Raw genomic sequence first — 27,380 nt, forward strand, 5'->3', positions numbered from 1 at the left:
TAAATAACAAAGTGGGTGAGCTTTCAATCACTTTCAATCACATAAAAGCCATCTATTGCACCATACTTCTATATGGATTGTAAAGCATTTTACTACTCAAATGAAGGACAAAATACTGAATTTGGAAGTAAGATTTTATTTAGTCTTCAAGTCTATGTCTTATCTTGGAACACTGTTGCACTGAGGTTGTTGCATATAATTTTAAGATTTTTTTAATCTTACCAGCATTCAAAGGGATAGATACTGTTTCATACAATCTGGCTCAAGAGCCTTCTCATCCTGAAGAAAACATTAATATAGCTCAAAACACATACAGATCTGCTTTGTTTACTAGGTGATTTTACAATTGTGTTTTATAACAAACTTATACTTTTAATTTAGTTCAGATTAAATAAAAAACATCCAATGTCATTCAACAATACTAGTTCATGTATTTGCTTTTCCTAAAATTCTTTCCCATTATCACTGAGGCTCATCAACCTAAATATCCCATCATAAAATAATATGTTAATCCTACTTTCAATCTTCTATCCACGTTAAAGGCAGAACTGCAGTAAGCTGGATAACATTACTTTTTAAAGCAGATGCCTGGGGAGCAAACTGGCAGAAATTAGGAGGGAAGGACCAGTAGAGGCGATCAAGGCAACTGCAGACAGAAAGGACCACCCTGAAATGGGGCCAGTAGGCAGGCAGGTGTTAAGAATGAGGATCACAAGCTTAGAGTCACCTGCTGAACTACAGCAGCAGCACAGGTACTCACTACACCTTGCTCAAACTAAAGTGATCTAGCTGTCTTTTAGTGCCACTGAAAATTATCCAGGTTAAATGTCTGTCCCTGATTCACAGGTGTTTCAGATATTTTGAAGACATAGGCCTGGATAAAGAGCATGTTCAATGTGGACACTTGCCTTTCAATAATGAAGCTATGCTCCGAAACCTTCTGCCTTGTGTATTCCTGGGCTATTTACTTTAATGGTTTAGTGGTGCCCTTGGCAATGTTTGGTTAACAGTTAGACTCAATGATCTTGAAGGTCTTTTCCAACCAAAATTATTCTGTGATTCTATAATCAGTCCCAAGATAGATTTTGTCCCTTATACATGACAATAGGGCATTGCACAGATGCTTGCTCCCACAACATTTAATTTCTTTATTAATGACCTTGAGCTTGAGGCTTTGTTGCTAACTTCCTAAAGAGGAAAAGACCTTTAACATAATGAAAGGATCCATTCATTGATAATGTCTGTCCATTTATTTCACACAGGAAATGCCTGTTTTTCTTCTCACCATTTCAGTGGGAATCATTTTAATTCCTTAGAGCATTTGCAGAAAATATCACTTGGAGTAGATGCAGCTCGTTTTCTTTGACTGTGGCAAAGGCTTAAAATTGGCATAATCTCATTGTAAACAAGAGCTCTGAACTTAAAACTTCATCTACATGTATGGATAGGGGAGAGACCCACCCTATGGCCACTGTAAGAATTTCTTGAACAAGGAACTAATGTGATCCAGGAACATATATTTAGGATGAAAATGCTCACTCTATATATATAATTTCCCTCTTGTCTCAACTTCAGCTTGTCATTCCTGCTCAGAATCTTCTCCTGTGCTGTCCCAAACATGCTGGGAACCTTCCTAAGGATGTAGAAAATTATGCAGATTTCTGCACAATCCTTGTTGCAGAAAAACAGCTCACATTGCTACAGCTACACTGTGAGTGCCACTGGTAGGATCTATCTTGACACAATATCCACCCCAGAAAATTCTCCTCTAGGCTAAGGAGTCACTTTACTCTGAGGCAGCCACATTGATATTTAAGCAGTCAAAAAGCTGATGAAGACAGGGCACAAGTGTGTTAACTGACACTGATTCTGCATACTTTTGGGGCATCCTTTATCGGTCTCCTGTGCAGTCCTAGCTGGAATTCAAAACTGCTCTGATTCAGTGGGGTCCCTGGGGTGATCCTGCTGTCATTCACACGCACTGTACACACTCATGCCCACACCCCACTCAGCTATTCAGGAGAAATTTCCCTTGCAGTTGAGCAATCTCTCTGACCATCTGGAGTGTAACTGTCCATACTAGGGTAAGTCAAGTGCTGGTTAGAATCAGTTACTTAAAGTAGTGCTTCTTCATATTTTTTTTTTATTTTCCTGGGCAATATCAGCAGCACTTTAATTGCAAACGGATAATTTTTTTCCATGACAGAATATGTTTCACAAGAACAAAGTAATAGGGAGTAGTCCAAATCTATCATCTCAAAAATGCACAAAAATACCAGCTCATTATTCTGTGTTTATTTGCTGCTGGAGCTGTGAGTTACAACAGTCTCATACCTAGAATTACCTCCTCAGCAGATTAACAGGGGAGCATTGACAACTGTTTGCAATCCTGACAAAATCATATCAACTCATGACATAATGAGTAATTAAAAAGTGTGAACTACCTTTAAGTATTAGTTTGAGATATTTTTGAGTTAACAGATAATTAGCACCTTATCAGCACAGAGAGAAAAGAAAACAAGAAATATGGGTGAGTAGAAGTGCTGCTCTGACTTCCATAAGCACTTCTCAGGACATGCTCCAAGTGCAGGCCAGTGGTCTGAGGTACAGCTCTCTGCAGTAAGGTGGATCTGAGGGTCAGAAGCCAGATTTTGCCTTGCTATGATATTAGAAAGGTTGGGTGACTAAGCTGTAAGGTAAAATAGCTGTGGAAGAAAGGAATAAATGTAAAGGGCTATAAATTTTCAGGAAAACAATGAGTGTCCACAGCAGGGGAGACTTCTCTGATTGGGCTGAAGCATTAAAATCACATAATTTATTTACCTTTCATGTTAAATAGCATCTTGATTGGAAATGCAGTTACTTTTCTCTCTCCCCACCCTCTGCTGTTTTGTCCTATCTACTAGCTGGTATACAAACTGTATAACTGGAAAAACTGAACCCTTGTGCCTTGATTGATGCCTGGGATTTGTGAGATGGAAGCTGCTGTGAGCAAAGCAGTGTGTAGAAGCATTTATCTAATACTGTAAGTCTTCTGTAATCAGGGATATGGGACCTTTCTTACTGGCTCACAGTATCCAGCCCACTATTCCCCCACTACTTCAGGTTTGTACCTCTTGTAGCTGAAGAAGGACTTGTTTTTAGCAAAAAATATTTTCTTCCTTAGTCTTCAGTTCTATTCTGCAAGTCTTATTTTCCAGGTAATGCCTAGTGGGCCCTGGCCCTTTTTTCCACTATATCCACTATACCTGCATCCACAAAATCATGGATGCAGGTAACCAGCTACAAAGACGTGGGTATTATGGGGTAATCTCCTCCTGACACCAGTTGAACTTAATCTTCTGACCTGGAATAAAGAGTATTACTTTTTATCTCTTGTAAATCCAAAAATTTTGTCATCATTTTGTCTACCCTTCAATGGTAAATTAGGCTGCAAAGTATTTGTGCCTTCATTTCTGAAGTGCTGCCATATAATACAAGGTATCAAATTGAAGTGTTTCTTAAGAGAATTGTTTACAAAGCAGACAATCAAGTTACTGAGGAAGGAGCTGGCTGGTGATTTGTAACTGGCCCAGTAAAGTCCTCAACTCTGCAACTGCTCCAGGGCACAGTGCTGGTGCTCAGAGTGTCACAGGACAGTTTGCAATAGTGCTGTCTTCAAAGGAGTCACAGGGAGAAGGTGACCTCATGGAGATAGTTCAGGCTCAATATACCATTCACACAGAGAATTCAAAAGTTTCTACAGATGATACACAAAAAGTTATCTGCAGGAATATATATTTTTTTCTCGTTTTTCAAAGCAGCATGGAGCAGAGAGATATGTAATGCCAGGGATTCTGCACACTGCCGAGTGCGCCAAGGACTTCACTTGCTGAATCTAAAAAAGAGTAGTTTCTGGAACCTTTCTGGTATTGTGGTAGTTTGGGACCTTTTCCTGGAATTAGGATAGTTTCTCCCCATGCCAAAGGGAGCCTGAGAGGTGCTGTGTGTCTGAGACTGTTAGCACAGCTGGGCTGTCTTGAACCTTTGGCTCTGTGACAAACTCGTTTTGGGGTTATGAGTTACTTGTGACTGGACAAGCCAGAGTGGGGCTGTGCCTGAGCCACACACAAGGAAACCAGGGATCTTTAGCAGACCACTAAGAATGATGGCTGCTCAGTTGTCAGAATGTTTCTGACAACTGTCAGAACTGTTTCTGTTTTGGGAAAAATATGTCAAAACCAAAACGTTTCTGTGAATTGCTTGGGTTTGAAGCTTTGTTATATCCCATGAAAAAATGTTTTTTTAGAAAATTCCTTGTTTATTTTACTACACAGAAACAATTCTAGTATAAGTAACTTTCTTTGTTCCCTTATTGTTTTTCATTTTTCAAAGATGTTCTATTTTTAAAATTAGAAATTAATCAAGCCTCTGGCAACATGGGCTTTTCTTCACATCAAGTAACTATTATGGGACTTGGTAAAAAGTCAGTTTATTCTGCCTGATGAAGTACATCTATGGTGGCCAACAGAATCCTACTTAAATCCAAAGAAAGCAAAGATACTTCTTTGTTTCACAGAGGATGTCAGAAAACTCTGCCTTAAATACAGAACCAAATTCAAATTCTCCTTGGCAAAAAAACCAACAGTGCTGATCAACACAAATATAAGAAAGTGAAGTCAGCCTTCCCCACCATTTCTTGTGCTTTTGCAGAGCTCTAACTCAGACTAGATAATTCAAATAAGTGATAAAATGTGAATGTAGACCTGCAGGGTATGCAGCTCCCTTCCATAGCTTTAATGAGACTTTGTCCAGAGCAAAACAGTAGGGTCCTGATACATTTTAAGTATTTTGTAAACTTGGCTGTAAGAAGTATCCTGGGAGTCATGAGCCATGCAGACATTTCATCTCTTCATATATAATTGTCAGTTAATAAAAATGTTAAAATGGAAGAAATAACTTTACTTGGCTTGAAAGAAGCATCGTGAGAGTCATGAGTTATGCAGACATTTCATCTCTTCATGTATAATTGCCAGTTAATAAAAATGTTAAAATGGAATGAATAACTTTACTGATTAATGCTCCCCGCAGCAGTGAGGCAGAAAATGTTAAGGTTACAACATTGCGTTAGCATGCAAGAAAAGAAAGCGGTAATGACAAAGTTTTAACAATATGCTTTGTGTTAGATGCAAATGTAATTGGTTGGCATTGCTTCATTAATTAAGAGGTGATCAAAAGTCCTATAGATAGGAGTAAAAGCCTCAATTACATCAAAGACATCTTTTAAGTAATGGGAATAACAGCCATATCAAAAGAATGACAAATACTTTTGAAGCATATGACTACTGATTTTATAGCTGTGTACTGTCTTCAGCACTTGCCCTTTCAGAGGAAATCCAAACAAGGAAATTTATGCAAGACACCACAGAACTAAGCAATGTAGAACAAAAAGATACTCAGCAGAGTAGATGCAAAATCAAACACTGGATTAGACTCAGAAATAACATGAGTTGGTTAGGTTTTGTTTTCTATAATCATGAAATTCAGTTTTGTGTCAAATAGCAGCAATAGCAGTAGGGTTTTTTATTTCAAAATTTATTTCTAAAATGGAGAATGTTGTGTTTGCCATTAGTTTGTTCGGAGAAACACATCCCTCTCAGAGCCTTCTTGGATCTTGTTTTTTGTTTCAGGACTCAGTAAAACTGTGGAGTCTGAAGTCAGCAGAAGTTCAACAGATGCTGCTATGAATGTTTTTTTCCACTTTATATGAAATTGCTTTCCATGACCACAGACTTCGCACTCAATCTTTTTTTTCTTCCCCCACCTTTGTTGACTTGTCCATTTTTTCCTAACCATTACCTTGCTCCTGATGACAACACAGGCATGACTGAGGATTTGAGGTTGTGTTGAACTGGATCTTGGCTTCCCTGAAGAGTGCTTTTCTAGGGCAGAGATCTGGAGAAGCTCCCACAAGCTTTTACCTGAGGCAGCAGTCTTGTGGAATAAACTAGGGGGCTGACAGGAATGGGTTTTCCAGAAGCAGATTCATGTGAAGAACCTAATTTTCCTAGGGCAGGGGTGAAAGGTGACCCCTTAACAGCATTTGTAAGTGGTTAGTCAGTGGCAAAACTTCACTATACTGGTAAAATGAAAGAGGAGGCAACACAATCGTTACATTCCCTGGCAGCTCTGTGTCCATGCTCCATGTCTCCTCCTGTTAAGCTGGCACCATGGCACAGGTTCCCTAAGAAGACACAGACAAGGCTCAGTCCCAGCACTGTGTTTGAGTTGGTTGGTTTAGGTACTCTCTGGGGAATGAAAGCAATGCCTGAAGCCTCCCTGTGGCCAAGCAGGACTTAGAGTTAAAGCTTCTGACTTCCCAGGTGTTTGGTTATTTCAATCCTTGCAATACAATAAAATCAGGCAACATCACTAGTGTTTTTGAACAGAATCTGTAATTGCCAGTGCCTAGTAAAGTCAACAAATATAGGTCAAGGGTACAAAGAGAATTTGGCCATCTCTCGACTCCTAGCATGAAAGATTTGGATAGTCTGGCTGGATTGCTGCAGCTTATTCACAGCAATTGCTATTTAGGACCTATGGGTACTTTGTGGAGGAACAATGAAATACAGTCTGAAATACAGTCCAGATTTATGCAAATGCTTAACCTTATGCTTATACTTAATCTTACTAATGACTCTGAAGTAACAGAACTACCTGTTTTCTTACTTCGAGTAAGTAAAAAATATAAACAGGTCTCTGCAGAAATAAGTTTTAATTTTTCCTTCTGCAATTACATATAAAACATAAATGTAGATAAAATTTCTTTTTTGCCTTTTTTTCTCCATTAATTTGTTCAAAGACAATGAAGTATCACTCACTTTCTTCATACTGGCCTTTTTTACAGCAAGGTGACACAGAAGAAGTGAAGCGTTCTGTAAAACCTCAATCTCAGGAGAAATACTAGCTGTTTTTTAGATTTATTAGATTTCAAGTCTTAAGTGTCCATTTAATTTTATGTTTAAAATTTTCAAAGTATTGTGACAAAAATAAATAGGCTTGAAGTTATAATGTGTGAAGCAAAGGAAAAACCCCAGTATATGCTTTTGAGTAAATCCTCCTAGTGTTGATCTGAGGACTGCAGAATCTGCCAAAGCTTATAGCAGCACCATGGCAACCTCTGGGACCATCACAGGGTTCAGTGATTACAGTCAAAACATGCACAAATTAGCAATTAAAACAACAATCCTGCAGCATTTGAGAGATTATTATCTCTTGAACCTTTCTGGATTGCAACTGATACCAGTTTAGTTTCATTAAATTAAGAGTATTTTATTGGAAAAGCTGTCATTGTCCGCTTTGACATAACACAATGAACCATGGCAGTAACAGTTTCATTGTCACTAGTCAAAGTCTATGCCTGAGGTGTGAAACCTAAGCTGGGAGCCTTTCTGCCCTTATGTCACAAGGCAGTGCCAAGGGTGCCTGAACTTGTCACCAGGAGCCAAAGTGCCAAGGCCACCATGCCTGCAGACTGTGCTGATCTGCAGGTACAGGGCTGTGATTGGCTTAGTCTTGGGCAGAAACTACTTTTTTCAGTTCATCAGCACTTAGAAATTAAGATTTCTAATCTTACAGATTGATTCCTTGCTGAAGTTACAGAGAAGGGCTGCCCAGGCTGTTGTGACACCTCTGTGTGAATGTGTATTTGACACATGCCATGCTGTAGAAGACCTGCATTCATTTACACACCTACACAAAAAAAGTGAAATAATATATAAAAATGAACCAAACCTGCATTTTTTTCCTCAAATTTATCAGTACTTGATATGAGATTTTCGTGTTTTCAGATTAGTTGTTTATACATATACCATATACATCATATAGCTGACTTCTGTGTTTGTTAAGCAATCAAAATGCAGGAGTAATACCCTGTATTGAACATCAAAATGTGTGTACTTGATCAAAGTCATACAGAGATCAGTGATGACTGTCAAGTCCATGTAGAGGAGCTGAGTTTCGGGGTGATTTTAGTTCTATCTGTACCTGATGTGCTCACACATTTGGTAATAACCTCAGGAAAGAAAGCAGGGTTGTAACTTACATTTCAACTGAACTGTGGATGTGTTAACATCCCAAATGGCCTGGTGTTTTTGAGGATCTACTGAAACTTGATTAAGATTGTATTAGTTTTATCAGATTTCTTTTTTTATATAATTTGAAACTTGAACTGAGTTTCCTTTGATTTATTCCTTTAATTCCTTCAGCCAAGCCACTCTACAGAAACTGTTAAGTATCTTCTGATCCCCTTCATTTCACAAAAGTCAGCACATGCTGTGTCTTATGAAGTTACATTGCTAAAAGCTAGGCAATGTGAATAAGCTGATCTCTAACAAACATTATATACAGAAGTTTTATCAGTCTGCTCTTGTTTTAGAAGGACATGAATTAGCATCTCTGTCTGTCACCTAAACTCATATTGTCAGAAAATGTGTAGGATCATAATTATCTTGGAGATTTGACAGGGACTGATCAACAACTCCAGAAATGACTGAAGCAGAGTATGACTGACAGATAATCAGAAAGATGGGGGCAAGTGGGCACATAAGCTCCATTTTATTGCAAAGCCCAAGTAATACTACAGATATGCCTTTTTTTTTTAGGTGCCATCAGTACTGGATTTTCCTATGTCAGGTTTTTCTTTAGATTTCTGAAAGCTTTGAGCTTCACAATTTATTTGTGGGTGTAATTACTTTTTCTAATACAAAGCCAAGCATGAAAAGAAGAGTTTTGCATCCAAGTGTACTATGTAAACATACACACATAGGTTCAACAGAACTACAGAGGGCTTCTCATGACAGAATTAGGCAGGGAAACCATGATCTTTGTCTGAAAATGACTTTGCTTTGTAAATAATGATCACTAGAATATAAAGGATAAGAAGGAAGAATACAGACTGCATATTCACACATACTTGGATTAAAACTTGAGCTTGATTAAAACTTCTGAGCTGGAAGTGGAAATGGGTAAGACTTAACTGAAATCTTTAATGAAAATGACTGAGATGAAACTTCACTTTAATTTTTAGAAATTAGTATATGGCATCTTCATAGTTTTTTCTGCTGAAATATTCCATTTCTCCTCATTGTTATGGAACTATGAAAAACCTTGATGTGTGAAAATGGAACAGCTGTGTTTCTCTCCTCCATAAAATCCAGTGAATCATCTTTCACTCTTTCACATTGCTCATGATCACATTTAATGAAAATCAAGAGCACGATGGATCTTCCTCAGCAGTTGTAAAAAAAGAGTTACCAGAGAAAGCAGCCTTTGAATCAGTTGAGGGAAATTCTGTGGGGGAGATTTTCACTCTTCATCCCCCAGCATAAACCTTGGGCTCATAAATTATCAGAGCCTTCAGTACCCAGTATGGAAAATCCAGGACAAATAATAAACCCTGAAATGTAAAGAATGGGAAAAATACACCAATTCACCCAAGTATTTATAGTTTTAAAAATATGGAACCACCATTTAGAACCAACATAACATACCAGCTAGAAAGAGCAGTATTGCAGGCATAGGCAAGAAAGCCTGCTGTCCTTGTAATTTTGTCAGTTGCTAGGAAAAAATCACTGCTAATGCAGTGCTAATAATATGAGTGTATGAAGCTGAGTTTGCAGCTCTCGGGTTCTTGTTTCCATATTGAAATGCAAATTATCCTAAGACTTCTGTCTTCACTTCAGGAGCCAAATTGCAATGAAATTAGTTGCTCTGCCATTAGGGAAAAAATGGTGATTGCACCTTTTACAATGATAATGTTTTTGCTTAGCACATTAGGATATGAAATTTGCTGTTAATGGTGATTTTAGTTCTTCTCTTATATTGGCAGTGCCACTGATCGTTGCTGGGAACTAAGTGTGTTTCGAGTCACAAGTCTATTTTCTTAGATTAGAGCCTGATGGTAATTACCTATGCCTAGAAAGTCCTGAATTTGAGAACTCAGCAACACTTTTATTTCTTGCTAGTTAGTTTATAATAGGCAGAAAAGGAAATATCTCAGTTTCTCGCCTACATGAGTTTGGATCATGTATTTTTACTTTATCCCAAACTCTGCATTACTGGATGTATTCCTTGACAAGTGGTGCTTTGTTCTTAAAATTAAACATGTATCTGGAAGGAAAGAAATATATTTCAGGAATGGGTAACTTAATATTTTCATGCTGATGCATCCAGTTGTGTTAGTTGTGGTAATTTGTATTTAGTCCTAAAATATTTTAAGATTGGCTCAGTGCTTTGAAATGGGAAACATGCCAAGAAATCAGTAAGCTACACTTGCCAAATATTGCTCAAAGTGGGGGACTTGATCAAGGTCTTTACAGTAATGCACACAGTGTCATCTTGCAAAGATGCCTCCCTTAACAAGGTATTTTAAGTAGAAAATTAGAATGAAATTTCCCTTTTGGACTATATGGACTTGATTATCTCAGTGCAAGAGACTAGACCCTGAAATTAATTCTCACACTTAAGCAGATGTGGTAGCCAGGATGTTGCTGTCCATTTGTCACAGATGGTCTTGAGCATTAAAGTGGACTATGCTATAATCTCAGTTTCGGTCACCTTAGAGTTCCAATTTATATAAGTCAGGAATGATTTGCCAGCTACAGAAAATCAATGTTTAGTTATGTCTGAAGTGATGTTTTCCTGCAGGTCTTCCTGTATTTCCAAATTTGATCTAATACCACAGTGATATTTGGGGCATACCCTTTTCAGAATGAAAGCTATGAGTGCCTTGGCAAACAGGAAGGTGGGGATGTAGGTAGGGCAGCAGGACTTCCCCACACCTTTTAAATGCTGTGGGAACTTTGCATCCCAATTCCACAGCAACAATGCATGAATAGAAGAAACACTGGCTTAAAGTCTCAGCATGAGGAGAAGCATTTATTTCTTTCTAGCCTTACAGAAATGAAGTAGGAGTAAAATGCTTGTATGATCTTAAGGCATAATAGATAAGAGATATATAAGATAGTATACATATGTATGTGTATATAGTGTTTATGATGTATTTGTGAGAGGTCAAGACATTATATACACTTTGTTCATGTTTTGCAACATGAATAAATGCTGTTGATTTGAGCCCCCAGCCTTTACTACAGTAGGATTAATGGTCTGCTGGTGTTACTTTTCCCTGCTTTCCTGAGAAGCTCTCTAACAAATAGAAATCATTTGTGATACCCAGCCAAGGTAAAAAGAAATCAGAAGATAAGTGTTCACCCTCATGAGGTTGTCATCCCACATCTTCCCATGCAAGGATGAAACTTTTTTTTTCACTGTACACCCTTAAACAACAGGTAAGAAGACAAATTGGAGCATTAGGAGGTTTGCTCCTTACCTGCTGTGATGGGTTTTCTGGTTGCTTTTTAGGGATTAACCACTTAATCACTTGGAAACTAAAGACAACAGAAAGACAGAAGAAGTGTGAAGTTGTCCACTGAAAATGAGCAAGTGTGCCAGAAAATTAGGAGGAAACAATTTTGTGATTGTTCTCCTGGGAGACAAAGCATGGAGTTTGACTTCAGTTCTCAGGGAATGGCTGAGTATAGTTTGCTGAAGAGATCATTTTCAGAGACATACATACACTGATGTATTAAAATAGGGTTTTTTTTAATTGTAGCTTATGCTGCTTCTTCCATATATATTTTCCTTTTTTTCCCCCACAGTCTGATGATTTTTCTTTCTTCAGGGAGACTGTTTACTCAACTATTGTCTAGGCAAAATTCAAGATCCAGTTGTGGTCTCCCTGGCCAAGGATAAATTCAGGAGCAGAGCCAGTTCATGTATGCAGCTTTAGACAGAATCAGATCCAAATGCTGTGTTGAAACTGCCTTGAAACCTACAACCAATGAAGCCATGGGCTCCTTGTTTTTCCACAAGGGAAAAGTCAAATGTGGATAGTAGAAGTAATTCATATATGAAAAAAGGACTTAAGTATCTCTATGATGAGGACTTGTAGCACTGCAGAGTCCTGCCTTAAATAATGGGAATGATTTCACACTTGCCATAGTAACAGCAAAATTGTTAGTGATAAAATTAACTCAGCCTCTCTATACTTTGTATTATTGCCATTTTAGCACTTGGTACCTTTTAATTTTACCCATGGCCAGAATATATAATGAAATCAGAAAGGCTACAGTCTAAGTAGCCCTTGTTAGTTAGTCATTGTCACAGATAAATATGAATGGTGATTTGAAATAGATGCTTAGAAATAAAGTTTTAATTTAGTCTGTCTTCATCAGAAAAAAACCCTTAAAAATTCAATTTAATCTATAATAAAGGCTATTTACTGCTAGCTGTTTACCACTGAAACTCTGGATTTTGGAGTCACCACAAGCTTTAACAGGGACCTACATACAGACTTTTCTCCTAAGTGCTCATTAGAGCTGCCCTGATTTAATTCTAATAGATCTTTGTTCAGAACATGAACATTAATGGAAATTGAGTTTTAGAGCAAATAACACTATTTATTAAGCCTGAGTTTCCTAACAAATATCTTCATGCAATTATTGTAGGTACGAATATATCACACATTCCCGTAATTTTGAAAGAACTCTGAGGAGTCAAAGTGACTTTTGCAGACTTCTAAAAATAAGCCCACACTTTTCTAAGAAAGTATTTTCTTTTAAATAAAACCCAACAGTTCTCTTCCCTCTCTGAGTCACAATCACTAGAAGCACTAATGGCATGTCCTCATGATAAATGCTTTAGTGGCAAGGAAAATACAATTGTTTTTTGCGCGTCAAGTCATGTATTTCCACTGTACTTCTAGAAACCAGAAAACTCAGTTATTGCTAAGTCAGTTCTCTGAGTTTTGTGAAGGTGACAAGGAAGTAGAGGAAAGATACCATTCTCCTTGCTCTGTAGATGTCTGTAGCTCTCCCTCCCTCATTTAGGTAGCGGGGTAGTGCTAGCTCTTGTGCTGCCTCTCTAGCACACAGTCTCTCTAGAAAACCCTCAGGCTGATGCCTCTTGAAGCCTCCTAGAAGCTTGTTCAGATACCGGAAGGCTGCACAGGGTTTGGAGCAAACAGATCATCTGCCACCATCCCTATCCAGAGCCAGGCAGAGAGTGCCAGAGGGTGGGCAATGACCTGGGCAGCTCCCCACCTCAACCAGCCCCAACCAGTTACTCACACACCTGGCCAAAGTGGAGGAGACTTGGGGCCTGAGGTGCTTTCTCATGACTTCATCTGGGTAAGCACACAGAGCTTTTTGACTATTTACTTTTCCTATTGTAAACAAAATTGTTACCAAATATAGAGAGCTTAAGGGAGAGCTACACTGATTTCCAGCAGGTCGAGGTGTGAATAGATGACAGGATTTTAAGAAGGCAAATAATAATTGCATGGTAAGAGTCCGTTATGTAACAGCCTGTAAATATTTAATAGTACAAGATAAACTGGTGACAATCTACAGGTATTTGAAAACATAATCTTATGGGAGGAGTGGATTTGGTTAAAATAAAAAAAGTATGATGATTAGTAATGGGCTAATATTAAGCAAGAAAAAGTATAAAATAAATATCAGGGAAAAAATTGGAAGTTTCATTAATCATTATATAATAGATTGTTGTTTTGAATCAGCAGTGGTCTAGAAGATGCTTAGTGTTAAGTGTCCCAGCTACGTGGATTGTCTGTTAGGTTCTGTGCAAGTCAATTAGAATTTTTGTGAATATTTTCCTATTATTTCCTTAAAGTATTTAATTGTGCCAAGTAGAGTGTGGGGTGGACTACAACTGCAGATGCTTAGAGAACTGACATGCTCAGTCATAAGCAGAAGAGGCATCTATGTAACATCTCTTCTAGTAAGATGCACAGGAAAAAGATTTTTGATAATGTTATGAGTCAGTGAGGGATATTTTGTTTGATGTTATGCAGATCCTACTGCATCTTACATTTTAGCCAATTTAATAACTTCAGTGAGTTAGAAATCTTGATATAATAAGGATCCTACTTTAAACTCAGGAATACCATGTAACTTTATTTTAACATAAAAGCTATGTCCAACAAGTAGCTTTCAGAATATTAAATATTTCCATATTTTTGTAAGTAATATAAGAGTAACATAGCTGAAATACTATGTAGATTATTACTCAACTAGGTTATTGAAATGATTTGGGGATTTTGGTGTTTTCCCCCAATTTTTGCCAACCTTATGAGATAATATTTATTTTGTTTTCTAGATACTGAGTCATTTGTGCAAAGTTTTACATCTGTTGTTGACAACACATTTATATGTCACTGAAATTTCTATCTTGGTGTCTGACTCATCATTGTGTTTCCCCAGTGTAAACAGATTTTTTGTAATGGAGTTACAAAGGCATAAGAAAGAGATGACATAGAATAGACAAACTCTTTGGCTAGTGTAAAATTTTCCTCTGTGAACATCTCTGCACAGCAGATGAGAATATATACAAACAGAGTTAATAACTATAAAAGCTATGTAAATAGCTATGCTTTGGGGACTAAACTGCTCTCTAATTGATGTAGGCATATTGTCTTTTAGGCAACTGTCAGTGGTGCCTTGAGAAGGCTGACCTAGAACAGAGGCTAGACAGAGTTAAGAATAAAGTAGGTATTTATTGAAAGGCCTTAAAGGATACACCTTGGATTGTACAAGAGCCTCACCAAGGCTACACCCAAGATGAACCTAAAAATGGTCACAAAATCGATGAATGGTCACAAGGTCTCACATTTTTATAGGTTTTGGTCCATCTGCATATCAGGGTCAATTGTCCAATCACTGCTTCAGGTTATGAAGTCCCAGCCTTCTTGTCTTCTCTCTTCAGTCCAACATCATTTATGCTTTTGGGCCCAAAACTTGTAATGATTGTCCTTGGTATCAAGCTAGAAAAGGAATTATTTTGTCTACCTACTCTGTGAAGAGAGCTCACTAGCACTTAATATGAAGCTCAAAACTACATATCAAGGAAGCACAGAATATGAAAAATATGAAACCTAAAACTTAAGGTGTCATTTCCCCCCTTTAGAGGCATCAGCAACAGTCCTTCCCTTTACAAAGACTAGTTACCTGGTTATTGTCAGAGGTGGGAAACACCATGTTGGTCATGCAAACACCATAACACCATATCTATATTCTGTGGGAAACCAAACAGTAACACTGGAGTGGTGAAGTGAACATAAATATAAAAACATGCTTTTGCCTTTATTTCATGCCATTTACAATTTTTTCCAGCTGGTGCCGTGGGGCCCATGCTGAGCATATTGCCTTGGACTGTGTAGCAGGCAGAGTGTCTGACTGTCAGTGCCTGGGCCTCTTGTAGAAGTGCAGAAGTACTTGGGTGGCGCTAATATGGGGAACAGCCTTGTTACCCACACAAGGGTGGGGAAGTTGCTGAGAGCGGCCAACAAACCTGGACTGGGCTGCAGGGCTAACATGCTGCCTTGTTAGGGAGGCTGGAAATGTGGGAAAGACCAGGAAGATGTGAGGCTGTTTCTGTTCATGGCCTTGTTCAGTACATCCTTTCTGTCCCCAGAGCAGCAGCGTAGGGCAGCTTTAGCCATGGGAGTGTACGCGCAGTCACATGTAGAGTAACTCGTCCATGGAAAGCCAATTAGAGGTCAGCCATGCAGATGTCATATGCCAATGGGATCAATTTAGATGGTATGTGTTGCAGTGTTCTTGTTGCTTTTACTACTTTAGTGTGCTTTCCTGATAAGCACTTGCTTTATACTCCTGGTATATCTGTTTAGTCAAGGAATTAGTGCGGTAAGTTGTTAAAAGAAAAGGGAGTCAAAGTTTTGCTACTAGCTGATAGACTTCACTTCCCCTCTGTCTTACTTTTAAACATCTGCCAAATTAGGCAAAAAATTATCTAGTACAACTGAAGTGAGAGTCAGTTTAATAACAATGGAATATACATTCTATTTCCATTCCAATGGAATATAATATTTGAGTTTATGAATTATGAAAAATACAAGCAAATACCAGTGTGAAAGCTTTATGAATCATCATTTCATTAGCTTCTGCAGTTTTCTTTGTCACTGACTTCAGCCAAGCCAAGATTTTACTCCAAATGCAGGGGGGTTTGTACACTTAACCCAATGGAATGGGTTTTTAAAGTTACCCTATACAGGTTAGAAATTATTAGGAAATATTTTGGAAATTCTCTGCCTCAGCGGTTTGAGAGTAAGTAATGTGGGGGTACTGAAATATTTGCTGTGGCACACTGTCTTTAATGTCCTGCTTAATTGCTTGGTTTTTTCCACTTTGTCTTTTTTTTTTTTCTTTAATAGGACATCTGAAGTATGTTAGAGAGACCAGGTTTCTCTCGTTTGATCAAGTTTATGCTTTGTCTTTCTTGCTTCAAGCTACAAACAAAGAGTAGAGAGAGAAGATAAAACATTTAGGAAGAGGTCATGAAAATAATAGGGTATCATGAGATTTGTTTTCTAAGAAAAGTCTAGAGGTCATTCTAACCCATGAAAAAGCAGGCAGCTGTGATCCTTTTGTGCCTGCATGAGAAACAGATAACTGGTTTTAGATACTGCTAGTCTAGCAGTTATGTTTGCATCATTTGACCAGCTTAGACTTTCAGTGTTTCTTTCATTTCAGCTGTTGGATTTATGGCAGAATTTATCCATCAGCATTGACAGAGATTCATTAATTTAAAATTTATGAAGAAGGGGGTTCTTTTTCCTGCTGAAAATTTCATTACTTTCCCATGTCAAGAAGTATTGACAGCAAGAACATTGATATAATTCCAAGGAAATTACTATTACTTTTCTTAATCTAAATAGTTTTGTTGCTTTAAACATAATCTCCCATTTTACATAATGTGTTTCCTTTCAGACATGAACAGTTTTTACTTTTTTATTTGTAATGTTTTCTGAACTTCATGTGATACATAGGGGGTAAAAGTGACTTCTCCCATATATCTCTGCATTCTAGGCATCAAACTACATGAGAAGATGCTCTGTGGCAGGTATTTGTCTATCGCTTCTAAAATAGAAGTCTAAATAATAGAAAGAATGTTAGTCCAGTGTTTTACTCTAGCCTTTAATTACCACTACATCTGCTGATAAACACATTATTGTAGCAGACATGGTGATCATTTAATGGAAATATCTTTAAATCATCACTTTTTTGTAGTGTTTGCAGCCAAAATATTACGGCATTGTATACTGCTGCCCAGGAATCTGCCCAGATGTAAAAGCAGAATTCACTTGCTTTCACTAACTGCAAACTAACTAAAAAAATCCTCCGAAGAGCCACAGATGGCAATTACTGAAATGCTTTCTTGTTGTTTTTCTCACTTTCAGTAGTCTGTAACTGTGTAATTAACAATGAAGAAGAACAATAAATGCTTGAGTTTGTTTTGATTTGTATTTTAGAGAAAAAAGTTATCTCTGAAAGAATTGATTATAACTCTATCAGAATTGGTTTAAACCATTAAAAAAAAAAATAAAGAGCACAGAGGATCATATTTCTGTATCACTGAAAGAAAATGTCAGATCCATCCATTGTACTTGAAAGTGCAGTGAAGAATCATCAGTGGGATTGAATGGCCATCCATCAGTTGATTCATTTCTTGAAGCAAAGACCCATGCACTGCAATTTGTCATGGCTTCAAGCCTGCAATTTCTCATCATGGGATAAACTAAGCAAATATGCAAGTTTTTGAAAGTGGTGGCAATATTTTCAGTCATTCACATTTTGGTGAGAAGCTCAAGGGGAAGTCTGTGTCTTTGAGACTCAGCCTCACTGTGCACATTGCACACCCGCTTCTTATCTGCACACGCCATCAACAACTGCTTTTCTTTCTAAAAGAGCTGAAGTTCATGTTTCCTGTCTTCACTTTTTTCAAGGCATAAGCCACACACCATCTGTGCACATTCCATTGAAAGTCTCTAATTTCTATCTGTCAAGAAAAACTAAGCATCCCTTCATATCAGTAAAATATTGCTTGTTGTCACTCAGGAAGGCACGAGAAAGTTTTGGCAGAAAGGAGAAATTTAGAATGTGTGAAAAAGAGTTAATGTGGCAGTTTCCTGCACCTTGTTGCTTTAAATTGGCAAGACCAAGCTTGCATTGATGGAACTGTTCATTTGTTCTACAGTGGGAAATGTTAGCAATTATCTATTAATTATTGGTGTCAATATTGAATTTTATCCAGTATGCTAAATACAGCACTTCATCTGTGGATGTGAATGTGCTTTGCATCTGCTTTGAACTGAAATCTTGTTCTCTTCAGTATTTTGTGTACAAAGCTGTAATTATCCCCTGCAATATTCCAGTTAGTTTACCTGCACATAAATAGTAGGGAGGAAAATCTTAAAATGTGAAGAATGTGAGACTGTTGATTTCTAGCAAATTATGCCTGTATCAAATGTGAGAAGAGAAAAAACAGGAGCAGGAGAGCTGAATGTTGTCTTCTGGTAGAATCATATCTACTTAGAAGCTGTCTCAGGTTTCTAGGAGCTGGTAGCAAACTTATACTGTGTCTGTTTAATGATGATGGGAAATGTTTGGAGACCTGATGATGTGACAGTTCCTAACATGATTTAGTTCAATTTATTGAAGTTTGGCTTGGATAAAATCATCCTTTATTGAAAAAATGGCAATGAAATACAGACTATCAATGACTAACTATAACTTCTTCAGAGAGCTCTATTCTATCCTCTAAGAAATAAAAGAATAAAAGATGATATGATATGATATGATATGATATGATATGATATGATATGATATGATATGATATGATATTATATTATATTATATTATATTATATTATATTATATTATATTATATTATATTATATTATATTATATTATATTATATTCGTCCTTGCAAATTTTAGGGTAAGTTCTTGTTAATCTTTGCAGTCAATTTCTTGTCTTAGAAATAAATTAATAAAGCATGAAACTCAAAGCTGCACATGAATAAGGTTTGGCTGAGATCCCAAGAGACTTTAGTCTTGGGTCTGTGTTAAAAAGTGAGTAATTTGCTGTACATGAAAAAAAGGTTGATTTAGCTGAACTGCCATCATATAAAGCAGAGGTGGATGGAGTCTAATCTGAACAAGTGTGTCCCAAAGCAGACTATTTGTGTAATGTCCTAGTTCCTCCCCCTCTTCCTGAGTTGCCTGGAGTTCTGTCAGTGAAGTGCCTAAGGATAAATAGAACAGACAAGCAAGTTAATCTAAGCTTTATCTTGTATCTGGGAAAAGAAATGAAACAGGAATGGGATGGAGTATTAAAATAAGAAAAATCAATTACCTGATTGTCCAGGTGGCCTTTGAGATGGAAGTGGCAGTATTGCACTCCTGGTTCCCCTGCACCAGTGTCCACAGGAGAGACTAGGACAGCAGGAAAAGGCGAACTGGAGGTCACAGAGGAAAAACACTGTCACAGGTTTCCAGCAGTAGCATTGACATTTATACCTGTTACCTTGCTTTCACCGAGCTTTCTGGCTCACTGCTATAGTCATGGAAAGGTTACAAAGCTGAGGCATGGTGGAATGCATGGACCTGTCCATCTTACACTCCTTAATACAGTTGCAAAAGAACTGGAGAAAAAAGTCAGCTTTTAAACTCAGATGTGTAATAGCTGTTTCTACTACTTTTTGTGGTAATGGAAGAAATGAAAATTTTCCTTCAATGGAGGGCTGCACAGAACCTGCTCTTTTCCTGGACAGCTGAACTGTTTAGGTTGAACTGGCTTGTACAAACGCCTGTCACCCTCTGCAAGAGAAACTAAATTTCTCTAAAAGAACCTAAATGTGAATTTCCCTAATGGTTACAGAATAATAAAATACATTAAAAAAAAAAAAAAAGCCCTGCTAGATGTGAGGAAGGTAGTAAATTGACATCTGCAGAGTTCAGTTTCCCCTTATCTTTCACAAGAGGAGAGAAGACAGCAAAGTAAGGTGAGGAGCTGGCTGTTTTGCTGTGACTCTGCAACTCTCCATCTGCTCCCCATCCTTAGCACCATCATTTTAGGAAGGATGAAAACTCACATGTACTTCCAGGAGCAATAAAATAACTTTTTGACTGCTGGCACATTGGCTGTAGTTTTTTGGAATTGCTGAAGACTGATGGAGATAATGTTTTATCAGCATTTACAGCCTGCTCTGAGAGCTGTTCCTGCTGGGCTGTTGTTTCTACTGTGCTCCATCCCCCTGGGTTTCTCAGCCTCTGCCTACGTTCTCCTATACACAGTTGCCCGTAGCAACACCCATTTGAAAAGGCCCCGGTGCTGTCATCTCCCCCGGAGGAGAGGACAGGAGCTCTGACAATGCCAGCAGGAGCACTGGCAGAGCTCAGCTCTCTGGGCCTCCCCTGGTAAGCAGGACTGAAGGAAACATTCCTCCAAAAAATAACAGTTTCCAAGAATGAGAGGACAGCATATCCAACACCAAAAGCATTTGATTAATCACTTACCTACTAGGAACTGGTCTGGTGGAAACACCCTGTCCCTGATGTTCTTCAGGGTCGGTGCTGCACCCCATTGTCCAAAACCCTTCCACTCCCAGAACTGTCTCTCTCACACCTGCCTGCTTCTTGTGGGATTATGCAATTAGCTGGATCAAGACTGAACTGGTTAAAAATACTCTGACAAAAGGTTAATCTTTAAACTGGAAGAGAGTAGCTTTAGATTAGGTATTAGGAAGAAATTCTTTACTGTAAGGGTGGTGAGGCACTGGAACAGATTGCCCAGAGATTGTGGATGGCCCACCCCAGGAAGTGTTCATGACCAGGCTGGATGAGGCTCTGAGTAACCCAGTCAAGTGAAAGGTGTCCCTGGCCATGACAGGGGGATTGGAATGGAGTGGTCTTTAAGGTCCCTTCCAACCCAAGTCATTCTATGATTTTTAACCTCTGGATCAATGTGAGGCCACAGCTGCACTGGCACAAGAAAGCCAGTGCCAGGGTCAAGAGCAGCAAGAGCTGCTTCTGCTGCCATTGTCATTGAGAAATTCTTATTAAATTTCAGTGTAAATTGTGAAAGCTATGATTTTCTACCTGTGTACCTTGCAACTTCTGCATATATGTGGTGATGCTGGCATAACTGCAGCAACAGGGCTCAACTGGTTGAACTTGGTAGGGGGGATCCACTTACAGTGAGATCCACTGGATTTCTGTACTCAAATTTGCCATCATCTGAAAGTATAAAGGATTTGGTGTAAGGTGCCCAATGCTGTTACAGAGCTAGTATCTCTCAAGTCTATCCCTGGAGATTCAAATCCCAGTCTCTTTCAACATTGCTGTTGGGATGTTTGGACTCAGATCTGCACTCTACATCAAGTCATTTATTCTCACTCCAAGTTCCTTCTGCATTCTCTTTCTTTTCTTCCTTCATCCCCAACACATTCTTGTGAAACCATAGATCTGTAGCTTTTGGCCCATCAGATTACACAAATTCCATTTAACCAAATAGCAGAACTGCAACAGCAATTAACAAGGCTCAATGTGGCAATGCCTCTGATCAAGAACAGCTGAAGCTGATATATTTTTGCTTAGAGTAGTGGTGCAGCTCAAAACTGGACATTGAGGCTTCAAAATCCTCCAGCCTGCCCTCCATCAATGGTAATAATGCCTTCATTTTCTTATTTGGTGCGCATTACCCTTAGTTTATCCTAATAGGAGTGAGTTATATTATTAATGTTCTTGCAGCTATTGCTGTTCTCACAACCAAATACAAATTAAAAGTGTGTTTGGTAGATCTCTAATAAACATGGTGAAATAGAAGTATATTGTAGCCTCTCAAGCTGAATGTGAATTCCTATTGGTCATGTAGAGCATGGGTTTTAGAGAGGCTTGGAAAATACACACCAGGCGTGTAAATCTTAGAAGAGAAGCTTATGGAAACAGTAATGGGAACCTAGATTTTCCTTAGCCAGTGCAGTGGGTAGAAAAGCTTACTCAAAAGGTACATTCCTACTCAAATCAGTGAACCCATGGTTTAAAGTTTGAAATTTGTTCAGCCTGTCAAATTGTTCCTGTGCCTGACCCAGTGCTGGGGGATCAGTACAGGCAGCACCATATGCTTTGGCTCACTCCAAAGAGAGCTCTGCTGCAAAGGGTTGTGTAAAATGGGGAATGCAGAAGTTTTAAAATTATGTATTTGCATTTTATAAGCCAAAGCAGTAAAGCATGTTTCTTTTTTGAAGACATCTATACTCTATCAGTTGATATCATTGTGTTGAGGAAGACCTGATCCTTGAGCAGACTGTGTTGGTATGTGCTTACTCGTACAGCAATGGAATAAATCCATCATTTCCTCATACCTGCTCACATCAGTAAGCTGTGACTATGCAGAATTATCTGCCCTCACACTGCTGAGTTTAAAAACAGTCATTTCAGCCTATTTAAAATAAAATTAATTGGAGGATACTATAATAAAACCTCAGAATTTACTGAGTAGAACAAATGAAGCAAAATTAAATTGTACTAAAAGAAACATAACTGTACAATCTCCTTAAAAGGGTGCTTTTTATAAAATAAATATATATTTATATTTTATATAAAAAGTAGAAGTTTGGGGTCTCTTAAAGTTGCATTTTCTTATGTACCAAAACTAATATACCATAAGCATTGGTGTTTTTAGTAAACCTGAGGTGAGCAACATCCCTGAAAAAAATAATTCCATGTGCTGAATGGGCTGCAAAGCAAATGGTGTCTTTGCCTGAATCATCAGACGCAATGGTTTCAAGATAAAAATGGCAAAGTCTTAAACTGAAATTGTGAATGTTTTGTAGAAAGACAAGAGTGGAAGAACTGCACATCCTCTTCCCCACAAGCTCCAAGGCCTCAGCTGTGGCAAGACATGTAGGAGGTAATCTACAGAGCACTCTGTGTTTTCGTAATTGAGTTGTGAATAAAATCTGAAATACATGTAGTCATGATTATTTTGTGTTGAAGAGAAATATGTACCCTAATAATGTAAATGCATTATTAAAATATAAAAATACAGTAATTTGCCATTGAAACTATATATTTTTAGCCAAAAAAATCTTATTCTCAAATTTAAATTGACATGCAGTAATCTGGTTTGCTAATATCCCTTAATAATTTTATGAGAACAGATTCGTTCTCACATCAAAATTTGTTTGGGAGGAGATACCCAAAATTCAATCATGTTCATGATGTCAGTTAGCCCAACCTCCCTCATGTCTATGTTTTTTATTGTGTCAGTAGGTATGTCATGTTTAACCTCTATGAAATGCTGGAAGCTGATAATGAGATGTCTCTAAGAAGTTTCATAGTAGCTATTTTCTAGTATACATGCTTTATTAAGTAATGAAGCAAGGTAAAAAGGATTTTCTGAGCTTGAATTTTTTGCTAAGGAACACAACAGAAATCTAACATCTAACCCAAAATGAAAGGAAAAGATGGGAGGGAGGAAGGACAGAATGTACAGCAGAACTGGAATAACATGCAAATCCTGACAGAGCAAGCAGGGAAGCAGGGTTCCTATAAAAACTAAAAAAATTCCCAGCAAAGCCAGATCAATGGTCCCCTTAGTCCCCTAGCCATTCCAACAGCAGCAGGAGGTGATGCCATTTGGGGATGCAAGACTTGTCAGAGTCATCAGTCCATTCTCCTTGTACACCGTCAGCATCCACAATCAATGGATGTGGATGTTAGAAGGTATCTTCTCTGCTCATGGACCCATTGTCCAACAGCAGGTCTTTTTCAAGACAAGTTTATTAGACGTGGAAATAAAAAATTAATATGACTTTCAGTAAGCTGACCTGCTCAGTGAAGATCTAACCAAACACGATAATCTGCTACAGACTGCGCCCATACCAGATTTAGGAAAGAGGTAAAGGTATTGCTAGGCCTTCTGCACTGCCAAGTACTGCATGGAGTAATGACTCATATATGGTCAAGCAGCTGGACTGGTTTCTGAGGTACTTCTTGAATCCAGGTGTCAGGGTTTTTCTGAGTTATGTCTCCAGTAGAAGGTCTGCTAAGACATCTTCAGCTTTAAACATTATGTTGTCAGTTGTGAGTCTTGTAAATGGATGTTGAAAAAGTCCTGATATTGAAAACTGCAGATTAGAGGACAGAAGGAAGAGAACATGAAATTGCTATAACATGCACATGAAACAGCTGCCATAGCTAGCCAAAGGTTGCTCAGGTATAGTCAGATCTTCTGTCTGGTGACACATTATCATTGATGTTATATGGGCAATAAGAGATCTTACACAAGAGAAAATTTTTTGGGGTGGCAGGGCATCTTAATATCCTCATCTGTCAGTACATATTCACAGAGATGGATGGGGTTTAATTTTCTATTCACTCATCAAAACATCTTCATTCCTCTTTCCCTGATGCATTCCTCTTTCCCTGCATGCTCTACCAGTCATGTTCAAACAAGGATGAATTTTATGTTTGATTTTGCACTAGATACTTTAAATGCTTTTTAATCATGGATAGCATTGGATGCTTTATTTCTTAACCAGAAGGATTTATCCTTTCATAGAATCACTGAATGGTTTGTGTTGGAAATGATCTTAAAGCTCACCTAATTCTAATCCCCCTGCCATGGGCAGGGACAGCTTTCACTAGACCAAGTTGCTCAAAGCACCATCCAGCCTGGCCTTGAATGCTTCCAGGAATGGGGAGTCCACAACTTCTCTGGGCAACCTGTCCAGGATCTCACCACCCTTATAGTGAAGCATTTCCTCCTAATATCTAATATTAACCTGCTCTCCTTCAGTTTGAGGCCTTTCCTCCATGTCCTATCTCTATATTCCCTTTTGAAAAGTCCCTCTCCAGCTTTCCTGTAAGCCCTCTTTAGGTACTGGGAAGTGCTGTAAGGTCTCCCCAGAACCTTCTCTTCTCCAGGCTGAACCACCCCAACTCTCTCATCCTGTCTTCATGAAGAGGTGCTGTGGTCAACTTAATGGCTCTCCTCTGGGCTCATTCCACCGAGTCCATGTCTTTCTTGTGTGGGTACCACAGAGCTGGACACAGCATTCCAGGTGGGGTCACACAAGAGCAGAGAGGCAGAAGCACCTCCCTCAACCTGCTGGTTATGCACTTTTTGATGCAACCCAGGATCTGGTTGCATTTCTGGACTGCAAGCACACATCACCGGGTCATGTTGAGCTTTTTATTCACAAACACCACCAGGTCTTTCTTCCCAGGGTTAATCTTGATCCATTCTCTGCCCAGGCTGTATTTGTTCTTGGGATCCCCCTGACCTGTGTGTAGGACCTTGCACTGGGCCTTGTTGAACTCCATGAAGTTTGCACAGACCCAACTTTCAAGTGGGCATTTGAAATACCTAAAGCTTGTCATTCTGGTTCTTCTGTTAGAAGAACTATTAGCAATGCATTTGAAAAAGATGGATCATAAAGCCATAAACATGTCAAGATTATATAAAAACATGTTTTAGCATGTTTCCAGACATACATCTGGAAAAAAGTGTTATTGTCATGTTTGTAAGCAAAACATCACTCTTGGGACTGCAAAACAGCTGGTGGCTGGTTTTATTTTTTTGCTAGTTTTATTTTAACCATTTTTTAGAAAGTGTTCATTGTGGGACTTTAAAGGCAAAATTGTATTCAAAGTCAAACTTTAAAATCACATCTTTAAATATATATATATATATATATATATATATATATATATATATATATACACACTTATAGATACACTGAACAAAAAGAACTTTAGCCAATTTTCATTTTCTAGGTGGCAAGAAAGGAAAGATCAATAGTGGGTTTTGTCAAATCCAGTATGTGTGATACAGGTTTTCATGTGCTTCCAAAGATCCTGGAAGGCAGTAACACAACACACAGCAAAATATGGCATCACCAGGTCAACCATAGTTTTTATTAAAGTATCAGCACCCCAGGAGCTCTAATAGCCTTGATGAACCCGAGTTCTAATTACTAGACAATTTTTTGGTCCTTTTGTTATTTCACAAAATACTTTTGTACTGGACCAGCTAATTTGGTCATTCAACATTCTAATGTTAATATATGCTTAAGTCATATTATACTCCTGACAACAGTCTGATATGGTTTTGTTTTTAGGGTTTTTTTCTATATTTTGCACTTGTGGGAATTTGGAAGCTGTGGTCTGCCTATGCTGTTGAAACAGGATTAATTTTTCTCTGTCTACATCATTCTTCATCATACATGTTGAGAGTTTTTTGAAAACTCCACATAAAAGCATAATCTTTTCCTCTTCATTTAAAACTCCTTTGGAGAATGTGATTTATTTCTCTCCTTGTTAGAAAAGTTGAAAGTTGCTGTGACATTGAAAGCATTAATTTCTTCAGCTCCTGGCTGGGTGATTTTTTTCTGTGTAGTTTGAAAACCTTTCTTTCAGAAGTCTGATAGACTCCCTCTCTTCAAGTACTTCACTAACAGGCTTTTTATTTTAGAAGAGAATCCTTTGTGGCTCTGGGTTTTGTACCTATTTTTCAGCATGTACATTATATGCTGTATGAAAGCACTATTGCCTTTTCATGTATGGCAAACTTTTTTGGACCTGCCTTCCAAAAAGCCATTATAGAGAGACAAAGGATGGCACAGAGTCATTTTAGTGCAGAAAGGATTTGATAAATGGCCTCAAAACTTTCAGATTTCTTTTCACACAGTTAGCCTCTGGACACTTAGAGTCCTAAGAAATCCTATTATTTAATTATGTACTTCTTTTCCAAAGCAAAATGTGCTGTTCAGCTGGGGAATAAGTACTCTGAACTATGACGTTAGAAGCCTTTAAACCCATTATTAGTACAGGTAGCTTCTTCAAAACTCCTAGAAAGAGCCAAGACTTTACTTCGTCATTTTTTCAAGGGTTTTAAAATTTACAAGTAGATTGTATTTGGAGTAAATTGTGCATCTTTCTTCCTCTGGAAGAATACTCAATGAATTAAACAGGCAATACTACTATGTTTTTGAATGAACATATTTAGTAAAAGCTTTCTCAGCTTCACTATTTTCACAAGCAGTATGTGAAAAACAGTTTTAATTAAATTTAGTTACTTAGCTAATCAACACTAACAGTAGAGTACATATAACCTCTTCAAAGTTCAGCAAGGTATTTCACCCACAAAGTTTTTACTCTTATATTTTTCAGCCTTATCATTTTCATTCAGGGATTGTCATCAGAGAAGAGCTCACTTTCCTTGGAGACTCTTAAATATTTTGTTGGGAATAGTAGCTGCAGGCACCACTGGGCAGGGAGGAGAGATCCTCGAGAATGGGCCATACTTCCAACAGCAGTGCTGCGATTGCTCACAAAAAAAAAAGCTGTTAATTCAGTTAACTCTCTTGCAGAGAAAAATCTCATAAACTAGAGAGAGAGTAAAGAAAGATTTATTGAAATAAATAAATAATTTAAATAAGGATCTTTAAATAACTATG

At 38.1% G+C, this 27,380-nt stretch overlaps 1 protein-coding gene and 1 long non-coding RNA gene across 4 annotated transcripts in view; one reads left to right on the plus strand and one right to left on the minus strand.

Moving 5' to 3' along the window:
- The window catches only part of KCNK13 (potassium two pore domain channel subfamily K member 13), a 57,357-nt gene that overhangs the window by 11,412 nt on the left and 18,565 nt on the right, over positions 1-27,380 (plus strand). The window contains exon 2 of one of the 3 annotated variants that reach the window (XM_086894358.1): positions 22,752-22,828. The exons of the other annotated variants lie outside the window; for them this stretch is intronic. Coding sequence (XP_086750484.1) covers positions 22,752-22,828 — 77 coding nt within the window. The remainder of the gene's footprint in view (positions 1-22,751; positions 22,829-27,380) is intronic. 3 annotated transcript variants of the gene reach the window in all.
- Positions 18,827-20,178, minus strand: LOC111929901 (uncharacterized). Its single transcript, XR_002864924.2, has 3 exons — positions 20,010-20,178; positions 19,271-19,373; positions 18,827-19,160 (listed from the first exon to the last, which is right to left on the minus strand). It is a non-coding gene; the product is annotated as an uncharacterized LOC111929901 (long non-coding RNA).

The sequence above is a fragment of the Cyanistes caeruleus genome, chromosome 6, assembly GCF_971803275.1.
Source record: "Cyanistes caeruleus chromosome 6, bCyaCae1.hap1.1, whole genome shotgun sequence".
Lineage (NCBI taxonomy): Eukaryota > Metazoa > Chordata > Aves > Passeriformes > Paridae > Cyanistes > Cyanistes caeruleus.